Genomic DNA, 18,792 nt, shown 5'->3' with positions numbered 1-18,792 from the left:
CTGGTCGATATCGACCAGGTTGGCCTGCATGCATGGGCGATGGCCGATATCATTATCGACCATGCGTGCCTGCGCATCGACCATCGTTTGAAGGGGCCAGAAACTGGTCGACTTGAATGATAACGATATATCGATATCGTTATCGTTCAAATCGACCAGGGAAATCTGACCGTGTGTATGCACCATATCACAGCAAACCTTGTCCTAAAGTACTACAAACATAATATTTGTACATTTCTACTAGCATACATAGGGCCGGACGGCTGTCCGCTCGCAAGTGGGTCGATTTTATGGACTGAGCATGCGCACGACGGAGGGAGCTCCGTCGTGCGCATGCGCCAGACGCGACGAGCGAAGGAAAGTCCTTCGCTCGTTGTATCTGATCAAAGGGGGCGTGCTGTCAATGTTGATTGACAGCACGCCCCCTTTGGTGGGCGTGCCGGGGGCGTGCCTCCCTGATGGGGGCGTTCCCACGGGAACGCCTCCCATCAGAAGCCGGCCCACTGACATCACTAGTGATGTCAGTGGGAGTGATTTTGGCTCTGATAGAGCCAAAATCACTCCGGAGCTTGCGGTTGAAAACCTCAACCGCAGGCTCCGGCTCGCAATTTCGATGGTCGCGATGGTCTCGACCATCGCGGCCATCACAATGCACGCTCGTATAGCCTGTGGGTGGTGACCCACAGCTATACGAGCGTCCAGGAGCGTCCATGAAAATGGAGCCCGGCCCTCATTCAGAGCGTGCGCTCTGCTCAGAGCGTACGGCTCTGAATGAGGGCCATAGTTACTAAAAACAAGAATGTCCAATAATAAATATTATGTTGTATGAATTTAGTCTTAGATGTAAGATAGGGCTCAATGTACAGCTTGGGTGGGGCTGGTTGGGGCTGTTGCCTGATGTAAGTCTGAGCACAGAGTCACATTTTGGGCTAGGAACAAAGGGAACCGTATTACTAAGGTTATTGTGGGATTAAGACTAATTATTATTAGAGATGTGCGTTTTGTTCTTCCAAAACCACTCTCAATTGTTTTGGATCTGGGTTTAAAAAAAATAAATATATATATATATATATACATACATATCATATATATATATATATATATATATACATATATATATATATATACACAAAAAGAATGTAAATACATCTACAATCATGTAATTTTTGCAATCCAAAACCCGAAATTCAGATTTACAACCCGAATTTCAAGCCGTGGGAAGATCAGAACCGTGACCCGGACCTGTCTAGATCTCCTCAGTAGATCAGAACCGTGACCCGGACCTGTCTAGATCTCCTCAGTAGATCAGAACTGCGACTCAGATCTGTCCGGATTCCCGATATTCAGGTGGATTAGAATTTCTAGAGAGCCGAACGGCGCATCTCTAATTATTATTATAATCATTATTATTAATTTATCTACTGCCCACACATTCGTCACCAATGTACCTACCATGAAAGTAGTGATATCAACATGACATTTATGTTAGTAGATGGAAACACTGCACTATAATTGAGTTGGTTCCATGGATCGGAAATGCTAAGTTATCACTTGTTGTAAATGAGTATTTGTCTTCCAAAGGTCCCCGGGGAGAGTGAGACAGACTAGATGCGGTCAGCATGCGACGGTCACAGCGTCGATAGTGCAAAGTTGACATTTATGAAATGCCGACAGCTAACATGTCAACATCTTCACAATGTCGACATTGCAAATGTCAAAAAGTGAAATGCTGACGTTTTGCAAACTTCCTTAGGTTTAGTTTTAGGATTGGGGTTGAGGATAGGGACATACTGTACTTACTGTACTGTACCATTGTTAGCAGGTTGACATTGCTTCAGGAAAGATAGATAGATAGATAGATAGATAGATAGATAGATAGATAGATAGGAGATACAGAGGAGCTAGAAGACAGAAGAGTCACAGAGTCCTCTACACTACATATTATACTCACAGATCGTCCTGGGAACCCAATTTCTCCTTTCTGTCCGGGTTCGCTCTGGAGACACAATAAGACAATAGGTTACAGTTCTGGTCTCAGCATATCACTTCCTCACTCCTGATGATCGTACTGTTCCATCATACTCACCAAGGGTCCAATGGGTCCAACAGGGCCTCTTGGTCCAGACTCCCCCTATAAACACAAATCAGTGGAGGTTATTATGCTGTTATCTGTAACATAGAAACCGCATCACATTAGTTACTAAAAAAGTAAAGTAATAGTGTTATAAGCTGTGATAAGTGTTTCCCATCAAGGTTCACAGGAGGAATTAGTTTTGGACAGTCTGTCAGTATAAACCGTGCTCAAGAAATCAAGTCACCAAATTACAGCATCACACGGCACGAAAGGAGCCATGCGGATACCATTGTGTCCTGTTGGGTATATATGGGCATACTTCTTCCAGTATTTCCCATAGTCTAGGTCAAGATTTTTATTCCAAGTATAATATTTGCATCAATAACTGTCACTTTTGTGCATTAGATATAGATAACAGAAATCCCTATACATCCACGGTCATGTCACACATCTGGCATAATGATGAGGAACTCAAAGTAGTAGCTCATTAAAGGGGATTATTCCTCATGGGGGAGTGATACTCTTGATTCACTAGATCGGGATTATTTAAATTGAAAAACATTCAAAAACACCTACTGTGTGAGCATGTGTATGGCACAGGCACAGGACATGAGGACCCAGAGATCTGGCCTAGGTCTCACCTAGATAGAGATACTATTTTCTAAAACTTTTTTTATGTGTCAGGATTTCCCAGCTTACGTGCTCCTGAAACAATCTCATATAGATCAGTAACATCTACAGTGCAGATCGCAATCTCTCCTTCTTTATACTGAAAGTTGCTGACCATCACTCTCCATCCTGTTCTTTCTTTATTTACAGCAGAACCCCAGTAATATACCAGTATACTACACTCCAAAGTAACATGCTCCTCTCACCTTCTGTCCTTTGAAAGCTCCGGTAAGTAGGGTGCCATCAGGTCCCAGAATCATGCCAGACTCTCCCTTCTCTCCCTAGAAACAACAAGAACGGCAGTCTCATATAGCAAGCTGGCAATACACAGCAGGGATGGGTAGAGCTGATCATTTTGATGCATAATAGAAACATTTAAAAGGCAACAACTATTGTTTGTGTGTTTTTTTTTTTTTTTTAAATGTCTATGGTTTTTCATCCCATACACAGCAAACTTTATAATAACAAACCCAGAAGTTTCTTTATTGACAGTTTAGCACTTGCGTTTATTCGCTCTTCTGTTTTTTGTAACATATTAACCCATTGCCATTGTTATTCCATTATGTGTTTTCTAATGCATGCAGAATGCTCGAAACCCATGGGTATAGGGTTAGGGCTGTGTCACACTGGCACTCTCTGTCCGGCTGCAGGGAGCCTGCATCTATCTGTGTCTCCTGTCTGCCTGGCATGTGAGCACCAGGTTCATGTCATGCTAACAGTGATATGGTCTACGAGCAATGCCCCAGCCTTCATCCTTGTCGTTCAGATAAATGACACAGCTATACATATGGTTGATGATAGATATATGCGTGCTAAAGGTCCAGTGTGCCTTACATATATGTTGCTCTCACCTTCTGTCCACTCAGTCCAGGGTAACCTTGGTCGCCCTGATCTCCTTTGAATCCTCTGGGGCCCTAGAAACATGAATTATATAATGTCAGCAAGTGCAAATAAAATAACTACACAAGTAAGTAAAACACACATCTGATCAGCTTACTTGGAGTCCAGCGCCAACATCACGGCCCTACAAAGAAATGGATCATAGAGATTATAATGTAAGAAGTGTAACAGACACCAACAGGTTGCTCTCTTCTATCTGCCCCTCTCTCAACTATCCACTAGAAGACAGGCAAAAGACTGCACGATTATGACATTGTAATCGTGCAGTTGTTTGTCAGTCTGTGATGTGCCTACACTGAACGAGCAGTCGTTCAGTGTAGGCACAATCAATCATCTGCAAATATGTTGAACCTGACGTTATCGTCAGGTTGACCAGCATGTTTGCCCGATGATAGATATCTAAAAGACCAAATTTTTAAACAATCTGCAAATTATCGAACGATATCGTTATTGTTCAATGGCTCATTTTAATCGTCTAGTGGGAAGGCACCATAACGGCTTCAATTTAGAAAGTTGTGGCACTTGTAACAAGGGAGAATTATCAAATCTTGAAGAGATTACGTAAAGAGCGATAAAGTACCAACCAATCAGCTTCTAACTGTCATCTTACAGGCTGCATTTGAAAAATGACAGTTATGCCGGGTACACACTGACTAGACGATATGTCATCTGATCCGGCGGATCGGACGATATATTGGGCACATCGGCCAGTGTGTACCCGCTATGCCGCTGACGATGTGCGTTCCCGTGCATCGTCAGCGACATCGCCCGTCGGACCCGCATGCAGGTCCGATTGCAGCATGCCCGCTACCGTCGTTTGTACGACATCAGCGCTGGGTACACGTCGTTTGGTGTATGACCAGCTTAAGAAGCTGCTTGGTTGGTACTCTCTCTCTACACTTTATCTCTCTCCAAGCTTTGATAATCCTCCCCCCATATCTCTCTCCAAGATTTGATAGATCTCCCCCCTAGCTCTGGTCGGATGTATTTAAGTGCTGGATGGGCCATAAACAGTTTGTATTTTTAATGATGGATTATTAAACCAATGCACACATATATAGCGTGTGTATTTACTACAGGAGAGTTAAGGAAATGTCAACCCAAGTACTAGCTAGCACCATATAAATAGTAGGCCTTGGCATCAATGTCTCACTCTCTGGATCTTTAGAGCATTACATGGGTAGTCATTGTTGGATTATCAGGACACATTTGATACAGATGCATTTGGAGCAGGGAATATGACTAAAGGGGTAGATTTAGCAAACCTAATGAGGACAAGTGGAGATGTGGACTATAGCAACCAATCAGATTTGTAGTTAACTAGTACTTTCTGTAAAGTGATAGCTACAATCTGATTGGTTGCGATAGGCAACACCTCCGCTTTCCTCTTTAGAAGGTTTTGATAAATCTCCCCCTATATATGTATCATTTCATGGTAACAGCTCAGAGCCACTTACCTCTCCTCCATTACCTCCTCCAGTTATTTCCTGAAAGAGAAAAAAAAAACAAGGAGAGATGATTAGAGATATTCAGGGTTTCCAATGTGAAGATGAAAAAAAAAAACTACAACAAGATGGCGTAAAAATGAAGACAGAATATAGAAGCAAAGAAGTCTGTGCAGCAAAACGTAGATATCGGCTTACCGAGCTGTCCCTTGATCTGTAAATGACCTGACCAGGAGGTCCAGGTGGCCCAGGAAGTCCAGCTCCGTCACGGCCAGGTTCCCCCTGCAAACAGGATGATATGTTATGATGACTTATCTCTGCCGATGTCACATGGACTGGGGTGAGCTTCGGTTCCCCTGTAGTCGGCTTGCGCATGTGGACCTATAGGTATTTCTTTCTAAATAATACATGTTCTATAACTCAGTCCCATGTTTCGGTCTTATTTAGCAGGAAGGACAATCCTACAACTCCTAGATACTTATGTACTCATGTTACTCATTCCCAGGACATAACCAAACACATCCTCTATTGTTGTAACCCTGAGAGGAGACAGACCGGGTGCCAGGAAATAAATATGATCTGATTATCCATCAAACTCACCCGTTCACCTCGATCTCCTCTATCTCCCTTTGGACCCTGTAGAAACAAAAATATTTTTTTAAATCAAAGACTTTTTAAGTTATGTTCCTATTGTCTACCGTAACAGTATGGAAGAGATAATTGAAGATGGTGAAAATTTAAAGCCTCAATTTATCATCATCATGTATCACCGTCATGGCATATAGGGTAATTAGTTACATAATGCCGCGATTTACCATTATTTTATCGCCATGGCAGCTGAGCAATAATTATAGCGATATTAAAGGGAGAGTTATCAGTCTGGACGCTGAGCAAGACAAACAGGAATGAAAGAGCTAATGTAATAACGAGTGATATTCTTGTGATCACTCTTTACTAATCTTAAATGGTGCTCCAACCAATCAGCTCCGTCCTGTCATTTTTCAAACCCATGACAGTTAGGAGCTGATTGGTTGGAGCACCATTTAAGATTAGTAATGAGTGATCACAAGAATATCACTCGTTATTAATTATGCCCTTTAGTGCTTGCTAGTGAAGGCATCGGTCACACTTTGATAACCGGACTGAAAAGCCCACACAGGGTTACATTTCCTGAAGAGATTTCCATCATTTACCTCAGGACCCGGGAATCCATCCATTCCCGGCCTTCCATCCAAACCATGAGGTCCCCGGTCTCCCTAAGGCAGACGGGAAGGGAAAAGAGAAATTAAATAAAAGCAAACACCTTTTTGATATTATTCCATGATTCCACATGCCAAATAGCAGATTCCCTTCTCCTCTTATTTACTATATTTAGTCAGACTACAGAGGAAAATTAGAACAATGAGATTGGGAATGCAATTAAAATATTGTTGAATTCACAAACACAAATTAATTACAAGATTTTGATATCTTAGGGCCGTATTCAATTAGACTCGAAAAGCCGTTTTCCGCAACAAAGTATCGCAGATGACCTCATCTCGCCAGGCGGAAACTTTTCGCCGTATTCAATTCCAAAGACTTTTCGCGTATGCGAAAAGTCAATGCAATGTAATAGGTGAAAAAGATTCGACTCAGAATAGGTGGTGAAAAGAAGGGCATTTTTTTATTTGGGGGTGCAAAGGTGGGGAAACCACCCAGAACCCTTAAGACAGCCCCCCAAAGGTTCACTGCGAGCACCCCAAAAAAGTACTTTCATTTGGGGGGCGAAAAGGTACAAAGTGGGTGTACAAGCTTAAAAACTAGCAAAATAGACCTTTAGGGGGTCTGCAAGGATGGGCCAGGTGTTTTTGGGATTGTAGGTGCTTGGAGCAGGTACGTTTTTCACAATTTTTTTTTACTTCACTTTAGCGACTTCAAAATATGCTAGCACCCATTTTCAAGAAACCCAAATTTGACAGGACTACTTATTTTCACCAAAAAAAAACTGCTTAATGTTATTCTTCCCCACTTGTGCAAAGACGCTAATAAGAAGCTATTGAAACAACTTAAGTACCCCAAACAGCTTCATTAGGGCTATTCGGGGACATCTACATTGATCCCCAATGATAGTGCACCTTTTTGGAGGGTTCAGGCTGATTTCCCCATTTCTGACAGCACTTTTCGCCTGTTCCGATATCGCGGCTTTCCGTTTTCGCGTGGTTTGGAATTGAATTCTGCCTACAAACACGCAATGTAGGCGGAAAGTCGGACAGGCGAAACCTTTCCGACTTTTCGCGGCTAATTGAATACGGCTCCTAGTCGATGACTCACAATACATTTTTGAAGAAATGAAAGCGTGAAAACAAAGGAAACATTAAATGATAAACTAAATAGTACATTTTATAGAAATAATAACTGGTATGGAGTGTTTACTTAATATAAATCTAGATATTCAATCAACTAAACATATCCACTGAGCTCTCTAACAGTAGGCTGCCATACATGTCCACTGCGCTCTCTAACAGTAGGCTGCCATACACATGTCCACTGCGCTCTGTAACAGTATGCTGCCATACATGTCCACTGTGCTCTCTAACAGTAGGCTGCCATACATGTCCACTGTGCTCTCTAACAGTAGACTGCCATACATGTCCACTGCGCTCTCTAACAGTAGGCTGCCATACATGTCCACTGCGCTCTGTAACAGTAGGCTGCCATACATGTCCACTGCGCTCTTTAACAGTAGGCTACCATACATGTCCACTGCGCTCTCTAACAGTAGGCTGCCATACACATGCCCACTGCGCTCTCTAACAGTAGGCTGCCATACACATGTCCACTGTGCTCTGTAACAGTAGGCTGCCATACATGTCCACTGTGCTCTCTCTGTCATACATGTCCACTGCACTCTCTAACAGTAGGCTGCCATACATGTCCACTGTGCTCTCTAACAGTAGGCTGCCATACATGTCCACTGTGCTCTCTAACAGTAGGCTGCAATACATGTCCACTGCGCTCTCTAACAGTAGGCTGCCATACATGTCCACTGCTCTCTCTAACAGTAGGCTACCATACACATGTCCAATGCGCTCTCTAACAGTAGGCTGCCATACATGTCCACTGCGCTCTCTAACAGTAGGCTGCCATACATGTCCACTGCGCTCTCTAACAGTAGGCTGCCATACACATGTCCACTGCGCTCTGTAATAGTATGCTGCCATACATGTCCACTGTGCTCTTTAACAGTAGGCTGCCATATATGTCCACTGCGCTCTCTAACAGTAGGCTGCCATACACATGTCCACTGCGCTCTGTAATAGTATGCTGCCATACATGTCCACTGCGCTCTCTAACAGTAGACTGCCATACATGTCCACTGCGCTCTCTAACAGTAGGCTGCCTTACATGTCCACTGCTCTCTCTAACAGTAGGCTGCCATACATATCCACTGTGCTCTCTAACAGTAGGCTACCATACATGTCCACTGCGCTCTCTAACAGTAGGCTGCCATACACATGCCCACTGCGCTCTCTAACAGTAGGCTGCCATACACATGTCCACTGTGCTCTGTAACAGTAGGCTGCCATACATGTCCACTGCTCTCTCTGTCATACATGTCCACTGCACTCTCTAACAGTAGGCTGCCATACATGTCCACTGTGCTCTCTAACAGTAGGCTGCCATACATGTCCACTGTGCTCTCTAACAGTAGGCTGCCATACATGTCCACTGCGCTCTCTAACAGTAGGCTGCCATACATGTCCACTGTGCTCTCTAACAGTAGGCTGCCATACATGTCCACTGTGCTCTCTAACAGTAGGCTGCCATACATGTCCACTGCTCTCTCTAACAGTAGGCTACCATACATGTCCACTGCGCTCTCTAACAGTAGGCTGCCATACACATGCCCACTGAGCTCTCTAACAGTAGGCTGCCATACATGTCCACTGCTCTCTCTAACAGTAGGCTGCCATACATGTCCACTGTGCTCTCTAACAGTAGGCTGCCATACGTCCACTGCGCTCTCTAATAGTAGGCTGCCATACATGTCCACTGCGCTCTCTAACAGTAGGCTACCATACATGTCCACTGCGCTCTCTAACAGTAGACTGCCATACATGTCCACTGCGCTCTCTAACAGTAGGCTGCCATACATGTCCACTGCGCTCTCTTAACAGTAGGCTGCCATACACATGCCCACTGCGCTCACTAACAGTAGGCTGCCATACACATGCCCACTGCGCTCACTAACAGTAGGCTGCCATACATGTCCACTGTGCTCTCTAACAGTAGGCTGCCATACATGTCCACTGCGCTCTCTAACAGTAGGCTGCCATACACATGCCCACTGCGCTCTCTAACAGTAGGCTGCCATACACATGCCCACTGCGCTCTCTAACAGTAGGCTGCCATACACATGTCCACTGCGCTCTCTAACAGTAGGCTGCCATACACATGTCCACTGCGCTCTCTAACAGTAGGCTGCCATACACTTGCCCACTGCGCTCTCTAACAGTAGGCTGCCATACATGTCCACTGTGCTCTTTAACAGTAGGCTGCCATACATGTCCACTGCGCTCTCTAACAGTAGGCTACCATACATGTCCACTGCTCTCTCTGTCATACATGTCCACTGCACTCTCTAACAGTAGGCTGCCATACATGTCCACTGTGCTCTCTAACAGTAGGCTGCCATACACATGTCCACTGCGCTCTGTAATAGTATGCTGCCATACATGTCCACTGTGCTCTCTAACAGTAGGCTGCCATACATGTCCACTGCGCTCTATAACAGTAGGCTGCCATACATGTCCACTGTGCTCTCTAGCAGTAGGCTGCCATACATGTCCACTGCGCTCTCTAACAGTAGGCTGCCATACATGTCCACTGCGCTCTCTAACAGTAGGCTGCCATACACATGTCCACTGCGCTCTGTAATAGTATGCTGCCATACATGTCCACTGTGCTCTTTAACAGTAGGCTGCCATACATGTCCACTGCACTCTCTAACAGTAGGCTGCCATACACATGTCCACTGCGCTCTGTAATAGTATGCTGCCATACATGTCCACTGCGCTCTCTAACAGTAGACTGCCATACATGTCCACTGTGCTCTCTAACAGTAGGCTACCATACATGTCCACTGTGCTCTTTAACAGTAGGCTGCCATACATGTCCACTGCGCTCTCTAACAGTAGGCTGCCATACACATGCCCACTGCACTCTCTAACAGTAGGCTGCCATACATGTCCACTGTGCTCTCTAACAGTAGGCTGCCATACGTGTCCACTGTGCTCTCTAACAGTAGGCTACCATACATGTCCACTGCGCTCTCTAACAGTAGGCTGCCATACATGTCCACTGCACTCTCTAACAGTAGGCTGCCATACACATGCCCACTGCGCTCACTAACAGTAGGCTGCCATACACATGCCCACTGCGCTCACTAACAGTAGGCTGCCATACATGTCCACTGTGCTCTCTAACAGTAGGCTGCCATACATGTCCACTGCGCTCTCTAACAGTAGGCTGCCATACACATGCCCACTGCGCTCTCTAACAGTAGGCTGCCATACACATGCCCACTGCGCTCTCTAACAGTAGGCTGCCATACACATGTCCACTGCACTCTCTAACAGTAGGCTGCCATACACATGTCCACTGCGCTCTCTAACAGTAGGCTGCCATACACTTGCCCACTGCGCTCTCTAACAGTAGGCTGCCATACATGTCCACTGTGCTCTTTAACAGTAGGCTGCCATACATGTCCACTGCGCTCTCTAACAGTAGGCTACCATACATGTCCACTGCTCTCTCTGTCATACATGTCCACTGCACTCTCTAACAGTAGGCTGCCATACATGTCCACTGCGCTCTCTAACAGTAGGCTGCCATACACATGCCCACTGCGCTCTCTAACAGTAGGCTGCCATACACATGTCCACTGTGCTCTGTAACAGTAGGCTGCCATACATGTCCACTGCTCTCTCTGTCATACATGTCCACTGCACTCTCTAACAGTAGGCTGCCATACATGTCCACTGTGCTCTCTAACAGTAGGCTGCCATACATGTCCACTGTGCTCTCTAACAGTAGGCTGCCATACATGTCCACTGCGCTCTCTAACAGTAGGCTGCCATACATGTCCACTGTGCTCTCTAACAGTAGGCTGCCATACATGTCCACTGTGCCCTCTAACAGTAGGCTGCCATACATGTCCACTGCTCTCTCTAACAGTAGGCTACCATACATGTCCACTGCGCTCTCTAACAGTAGGCTGCCATACACATGCCCACTGAGCTCTCTAACAGTAGGCTGCCATACATGTCCACTGCTCTCTCTAACAGTAGGCTGCCATACATGTCCACTGTGCTCTCCAACAGTAGGCTGCCATACGTCCACTGCGCTCTCTAATACTAGGCTGCCATACATGTCCACTGCGCTCTCTAACAGTAGGCTACCATACATGTCCACTGCGCTCTCTAACAGTAGACTGCCATACATGTCCACTGCGCTCTCTAACAGTAGGCTGCCATACATGTCCACTGCGCTCTCTTAACAGTAGGCTGCCATACACATGCCCACTGCGCTCACTAACAGTAGGCTGCCATACACATGCCCACTGCGCTCACTAACAGTAGGCTGCCATACATGTCCACTGTGCTCTCTAACAGTAGGCTGCCATACATGTCCACTGCGCTCTCTAACAGTAGGCTGCCATACACATGCCCACTGCGCTCTCTAACAGTAGGCTGCCATACACATGCCCACTGCGCTCTCTAACAGTAGGCTGCCATACACATGTCCACTGCGCTCTCTAACAGTAGGCTGCCATACACATGTCCACTGCGCTCTCTAACAGTAGGCTGCCATACACTTGCCCACTGCGCTCTCTAACAGTAGGCTGCCATACATGTCCACTGTGCTCTTTAACAGTAGGCTGCCATACATGTCCACTGCGCTCTCTAACAGTAGGCTACCATACATGTCCACTGCTCTCTCTGTCATACATGTCCACTGCACTCTCTAACAGTAGGCTGCCATACATGTCCACTGTGCTCTCTAACAGTAGGCTGCCATACACATGTCCACTGCGCTCTGTAATAGTATGCTGCCATACATGTCCACTGTGCTCTCTAACAGTAGGCTGCCATACATGTCCACTGCGCTCTATAACAGTAGGCTGCCATACATGTCCACTGCGCTCTCTAGCAGTAGGCTGCCATACATGTCCACTGCGCTCTCTAACAGTAGGCTGCCATACATGTCCACTGCGCTCTCTAACAGTAGGCTGCCATACACATGTCCACTGCGCTCTGTAATAGTATGCTGCCATACATGTCCACTGTGCTCTTTAACAGTAGGCTGCCATACATGTCCACTGCACTCTCTAACAGTAGGCTGCCATACACATGTCCACTGCGCTCTGTAATAGTATGCTGCCATACATGTCCACTGCGCTCTCTAACAGTAGACTGCCATACATGTCCACTGCGCTCTCTAACAGTAGGCTGCCTTACATGTCCACTGCGCTCTCTAACAGTAGGCTGCCATACATGTCCACTGCTCTCTCTAACAGTAGGCTGCCATACATGTCCACTGTGCTCTCTAACAGTAGGCTACCATACATGTCCACTGTGCTCTTTAACAGTAGGCTGCCATACATGTCCACTGCGCTCTCTAACAGTAGGCTGCCATACACATGCCCACTGCACTCTCTAACAGTAGGCTGCCATACATGTCCACTGTGCTCTCTAACAGTAGGCTGCCATACGTGTCCACTGTGCTCTCTAACAGTAGGCTACCATACATGTCCACTGCGCTCTCTAACAGTAGGCTGCCATACATGTCCACTGCTCTCTCTAACAGTAGGCTACCATACATGTCCACTGCACTCTCTAACAGTAGGCTGCCATACACATGCCCACTGCGCTCACTAACAGTAGGCTGCCATACATGTCCACTGTGCTCTCTAACAGTAGGCTGCCATACATGTCCACTGCGCTCTCTAACAGTAGGCTGCCATACACATGCCCACTGCGCTCTCTAACAGTAGGCTGCCATACACATGCCCACTGCGCTCTCTAACAGTAGGCTGCCATACACATGTCCACTGCACTCTCTAACAGTAGGCTGCCATACACATGTCCACTGCGCTCTCTAACAGTAGGCTGCCATACACTTGCCCACTGCGCTCTCTAACAGTAGGCTGCCATACATGTCCACTGTGCTCTTTAACAGTAGGCTGCCATACATGTCCACTGCGCTCTCTAACAGTAGGCTACCATACATGTCCACTGCTCTCTCTGTCATACATGTCCACTGCACTCTCTAACAGTAGGCTGCCATACATGTCCACTGTGCTCTCTAACAGTAGGCTGCCATACACATGTCCACTGCGCTCTGTAATAGTATGCTGCCATACATGTCCACTGTGCTCTCTAATAGTAGGCTGCCATACATGTCCACTGCGCTCTATAACAGTAGGCTGCCATACATGTCCACTGCGCTCTCTAGCAGTAGGCTGCCATACATGTCCACTGCGCTCTCTAACAGTAGGCTGCCATACATGTCCGCTGCACTCTCTAACAGTAGGCTGCCATACACATGTCCACTGCGCTCTGTAATAGTATGCTGCCATACATGTCCACTGTGCTCTTTAACAGTAGGCTGCCATACATGTCCACTGCACTCTCTAACAGTAGGCTGCCATACACATGTCCACTGCGCTCTGTAATAGTATGCTGCCATACATGTCCACTGCGCTCTCTAACAGTAGACTGCCATACATGTCCACTGCGCTCTCTAACAGTAGGCTGCCTTACATGTCCACTGCGCTCTCTAACAGTAGGCTGTCATACACTTGCCCACTGCGCTCTCTAACAGTAGACTGCTATACATGTCCACTGCTCTCTCTGTCATACATGTCCACTGCACTCTCTAACAGTGGGCTGCCATACATGTCCACTGCGCACACTAACAGTAGGCTGCCATACATGTCCACTGTGCTCTCTAACAGTAGGCTGCCATACACATGTCCACTGCTCTCTCTGTCATACATGTCCACTGCACTCTCTAACAGTAGGCTGCCATACATGTCCACTGCGCTCACTAACAGTAGGCTGCCATACATGTCCACTGTGCTCTCTAACTGTAGGCTGACATCTTATGAGATGTTTTTCTAACTGAACAGACATAAAGTGAGGGGCAGTATTATACACTAAAGGGGCCTATACATCAGCAATCACAAAACAAGATTCATGGATTCTGCGTTTTTTTATCCAATTTTACAATTCTCCAATCCACCAATATGCATCCATACATTGCCGATATTTTCAGTGACTTGCAAATAATTTCCACAAAGGTACGGATCTGCCAATCATGAAAGTTTCATCACTTTACTAGTAATGGTCTGCAAACCAGCTTGTCGCTACCATACACTAGCAATCTACAGGCCCGATTGGTCCGTGAAATCCACGTTGGACAACCTGATTTACCAATTCCGATCACTTTTTGGTCGGTAAACCCCCGTACATTGCCGATATTTTAGGACAATCATCTGCAAAATGCAGAATTGCCCCAATTAATCTCAGATGTATGGGCCCCATTACTCAGAAATGCAGAGCTAGTGATGTCACAGCAGCTTAACAGACTACATTCTCAGTTTTTTAATCTGCATCTCATTTCAGAAGGACGTGGATTAAATAGATGGCTGATAGTGTATCTGTGTTGTGTGTAGGGCTTAACATTTCAAATATAAAAATAGGACACTTATGTGACCAGCTTGCTCAAGCCATAAAATCCACCCTGTGCTTTCTTGTTCGTCTTAAATGCTGTAAAAAATTATTCCATAGCAAAAACATCCACTTGTCTTGTTCATTTGGAGTTAGCAGAAGTTTAAATTAATAGCACAAAAAACAGCCACCATACAAAACTGTGATACAAGGGAGCTGGCTGTAAAGGAATGAAGAGGTAATAATTTAGGGGTCTATTTACTAAGCAGTGTTAGGAGACAGAGTGAAAAGTGATAAGGTGCCAGCCAATCAGCTCCCAACTGTCATTTTTCAAACACAGCCTGTGAGATGGCAGTTAGGAGCTGATTGGCTGGCACCTTATCACTTCTTATCACTTTTCACTCTGTCTCCTAACACTGCTTAGTAAATAGACCCATACTCTCTAACAGGACTGCAGTGGAATGTCAGGTTGACACTTCATAATCTATTTTATCTTCTTCATTGATATCTGAAAATGATGTTCGGGTTAGTAACAATTTAAGGGATTAAGGGGCCTATTTATCATGACTTAATTGTCACAAAAGCATGTGAAAAAGCACATTTTCACCTGCAATTGTGACAATTAAGTATTCGGGCCATTCATTAAGTAGGTAAAGCAGGAGATATCACAGATACTGTATCTCTTACTTACCTTTTGTTTGCGGAATGGCCCGCTGTCCCCATACACTAGTATCACAGATATCTCTTACTTACCTTCTGTTTGCGTAATGGCCCGCTGTCCCATACACTAGTATCACAGATATCTCCTACTTACCTTCTGTTCATGGAGTGGCCCGCTGTCCCCATACACTAGTATCACAGATATCTCTTACTTACCTTCTGTTTGCGGAATGGCCCGCTGTCCCATACACTAGTATCACAGATATCTCCTACTTACCTTCTGTTTGCGGAATGGCCCGCTGTCCCCATACACTAGTATCACAGATATCTCCTACTTACCTTCTGTTTGCGGAATGGCCCGCTGTCCCATACACTAGTATCACAGATATCTCCTACTTACCTTCTGTTTGCGGAATGGCCCGCTGTCCCCATACACTAGTATCACAGATATCTCCTACTTACCTTCTGTTTGCGGAATGGCCCGCTGTCCCCATACACTAGTATCACAGATATCTCCTAGTTACCTTCTGTTTACGGAATGGCCCGCTGTCCCCATACACTAGTATCACAGATATCTCCTACTTACCTTCTGTTTACGGAATGGCCCGCTGTCACCATACACTAGTATGGGGACAGAATTCATCAAGCTCCGAAAATATTATGTCTTCAGAGCTTGACTGCGGGGGCATTCACCATCTTCAGATGGCGAATACCCCTGCTTGGGGTTCGCAACCCGCTCTTCCCTATGGGAAGTAGGTCCGGGTTGTGAGAAGGAATCCTTTCGGATCCCTCCGCCCCTGTCCGGCTCCTTCTGGACGTTGGGGCTCTTGTGCGCATGCGTGACCTGTATGTCGCGCATGCGCACCGCCATCACTGCTCCGACAGGAGCAGTGAAAAGATTCACTGCTCCGAAAAGGTGCAGTGAAGCCGCTCGCGGTGGCAGCTGATTTCCCATCAGCTGCCACCACGCCGGAGCAATGATGAATTGCTTCGGTGGCCGCGGCGAATTAGAATGTTAATTATCGGGGTCCGTTCGGACCCCGATAATTAACATCATGAATAGGCCCCTTAGAAGCCACAATTATAAGCATGTTACTGAAGGATAGGGTTTGTACAATTGCATTCACATTGAATTATAATGTTACCTTTAGTCCTGGAAACCCTGGATTTCCTTGGTCTCCCTGAAAAAAAAAAGCTGATGTGTATAAAAATGTTCAATCCGTAATGTAGCTACAGATATACAGTTCATATACAATGTTCTGCTAACAGCGCTGTAATTTATAGTGTAAGCTTTAATCAGTATGAAACATGATAAACTATGAGACAAACGCATGAGCACAATCCAGTACTATACAGACAGGCTAAATCATCATCCACACACTGCCCACACACATGAGAAATAAAGTAAGAAGTCCAACCTTTGCCCCTGGAATTCTTGGCATTCCCTGATAAAAAAAGAACATTTAGAAATATATTTTAGTCAATACTAAGGATAAACTTGTGCTTATCTTACATGTTTAAAAATAAGTTTACTTGTCAAATGTTATGTAGAAAATTACATTTATTAAAGCTCCATGTTCCCTTTCCAAGACAAAAAATAATTCACCGTTGAAAAAAAATCTAAAGTCGATTTTTTCATTTTGTCAGTTTACTGATCACTTTAAGAGCCGTATTCAATTTGAGCGGACCCAAGATATTTTTCCGCCTCCCGGACTTTTTGCCTACTTCGCCTGTTTTGCAGGCGGAAAAGTATCGCATGCGTGCCCGTGTATCCCCGTATTCAATTTGAAAGTACGCGAAAACGGGACCCGGCAAAACCTAAACAAGCGAAAAGCCTGTCAGATTTGGGGAAATCAGCCTGACACCCCCCAAAAGATGCTCTGACATGGGGGTTAGCTATGGTTACCCCTGATTTGGCTTGCTGAAGGTATTTGGTGTTTTTAAGTGGCTCAATAGCTGCTAAATAGCGTTTTTGTATAAGTGGTGAAAAATAGTATTCAGGAGGGGTTTTTTTGCAGAAAATAACTTACTCAGCATATTTGGGGTACTTGAAAATGGGGGTCAGTATATTTTAAACTTGCTAAAGTAAAGTTTAAAAAAATCAAGAAAAATCCACCTTCCGCAAGCACCTGCAATGAAAAAAACACTTGGGGCACACTTGGGGACCCCCCTAGAGTCTAGTTCGCTAGTTTTTAACTTTGTCCCCTAACATTTTTTTTTTCGCCCCTAAAATGAAAGTGATTTTTTTTGGGGTGTTCTTAAGTGTTTTTTCAAAAAATTTTGACGCAGTTTACCTTTGGAGGACTGTCTAAAGGCTGCACGGGGGTTCCCACAACGTTGCACCCCAAAACCCCAATTCTGCACTTTTTTCCGCCTGCTATTCATAGGCGAAACTTATTCGCCTATTACATTGCATTGACTTTCCGCCTAGGCGGTAAGAATTTCAAATTGAATACGGCGATACTTTTCCGCCTGGCGAAATGACGTCATCGGTTAAACTTTTTTGCTTTTCGTTCCAAATTGAATACGGGCCTAAGAAGGGTAACAATAAGGTCTTAAGGTGCCCATCCACTAGACGATTAAGTTGAGCAATTGAACGATTAAGATCGTTCAATCGTTCATAAATCGTTTGCAAATAGTTTGCAAAAATGTCTAAAAAGACCAGCGATGCGCGTGCCCGCTGGTCGTTTAGACATCTATCATCGTGCAAACATGCTGGTCAACCTGACGACCTGCATGTTTGCAGATGATGGATGAGCCTGTACTGAATGAGTCAGTGCAGGCTCATCACAGACTGACAAACGACTGCACGATTACAATGTCGTAATTGTGCAGTCGTTTTCATGTCTGCTAGTGGATGGGCACCTTTATAATAAAAACAGACCAAGTCTAAGCCGCTAATTCCCTGACAGACAAAATATTGCTTTGATTACCTGTGACACCTGTGAGCCTTGACCACCATAACCAATTCCAGAACCTTCCATGTCATCCTGGAACAAGGAGAATAGAGTGCCACAGTGATTACTTGAAATTAATGGAGCTATTATTGCATTACCCTTTAACCTTCTTCATGTCTTCTTAGCTTGCTCATCCTTTCCCCATCTCTAACTTTGTACTTTCCTTCTTAAATTGGGCTACTAAACACATCTTACTGTCCAATGGTTCATTTTATTTTGAGGAACCTACCATAGGCTCTTGCTTGATTCTTGTGAACAAGTTTTTCAAAAATATTAATCATACCTTCCATGAAAATCTTATACATTATTCCTGGTGTCTTAGAAGAGCGAAACGCGTGTATAAACGATTGCAGGTTATATATTCCCTTCTGGGT

General features: G+C 45.2%; 1 protein-coding gene across 1 annotated transcript in view; it reads right to left on the bottom strand.

Moving 5' to 3' along the window:
• COL18A1 (collagen type XVIII alpha 1 chain) overlaps window positions 1-18,792 on the bottom strand; it is a 142,020-nt gene that overhangs the window by 50,383 nt on the left and 72,845 nt on the right. The window contains exons 18-29 of the mRNA XM_088476370.1: window positions 18,395-18,451; window positions 16,880-16,906; window positions 16,607-16,642; window positions 6,282-6,344; window positions 5,689-5,724; window positions 5,287-5,370; window positions 5,101-5,130; window positions 3,741-3,767; window positions 3,595-3,657; window positions 2,950-3,024; window positions 2,087-2,131; window positions 1,952-1,996 (exon numbers count right to left, since the gene is read on the bottom strand). Coding sequence (XP_088332496.1) covers window positions 1,952-1,996; window positions 2,087-2,131; window positions 2,950-3,024; window positions 3,595-3,657; window positions 3,741-3,767; window positions 5,101-5,130; window positions 5,287-5,370; window positions 5,689-5,724; window positions 6,282-6,344; window positions 16,607-16,642; window positions 16,880-16,906; window positions 18,395-18,451 — 588 coding nt within the window. The remainder of the gene's footprint in view (window positions 1-1,951; window positions 1,997-2,086; window positions 2,132-2,949; window positions 3,025-3,594; window positions 3,658-3,740; window positions 3,768-5,100; window positions 5,131-5,286; window positions 5,371-5,688; window positions 5,725-6,281; window positions 6,345-16,606; window positions 16,643-16,879; window positions 16,907-18,394; window positions 18,452-18,792) is intronic.

The sequence above is a fragment of the Taudactylus pleione genome, unplaced genomic scaffold (genome assembly GCF_031769625.1).
Source record: "Taudactylus pleione unplaced genomic scaffold, aTauple2 ptg000188l, whole genome shotgun sequence".
Taxonomy (NCBI): domain Eukaryota; kingdom Metazoa; phylum Chordata; class Amphibia; order Anura; family Myobatrachidae; genus Taudactylus; species Taudactylus pleione.
The sequence above is the reverse complement of the archived record's forward strand: the minus strand, read 5'-3'. Positions and strand labels throughout refer to the sequence as shown.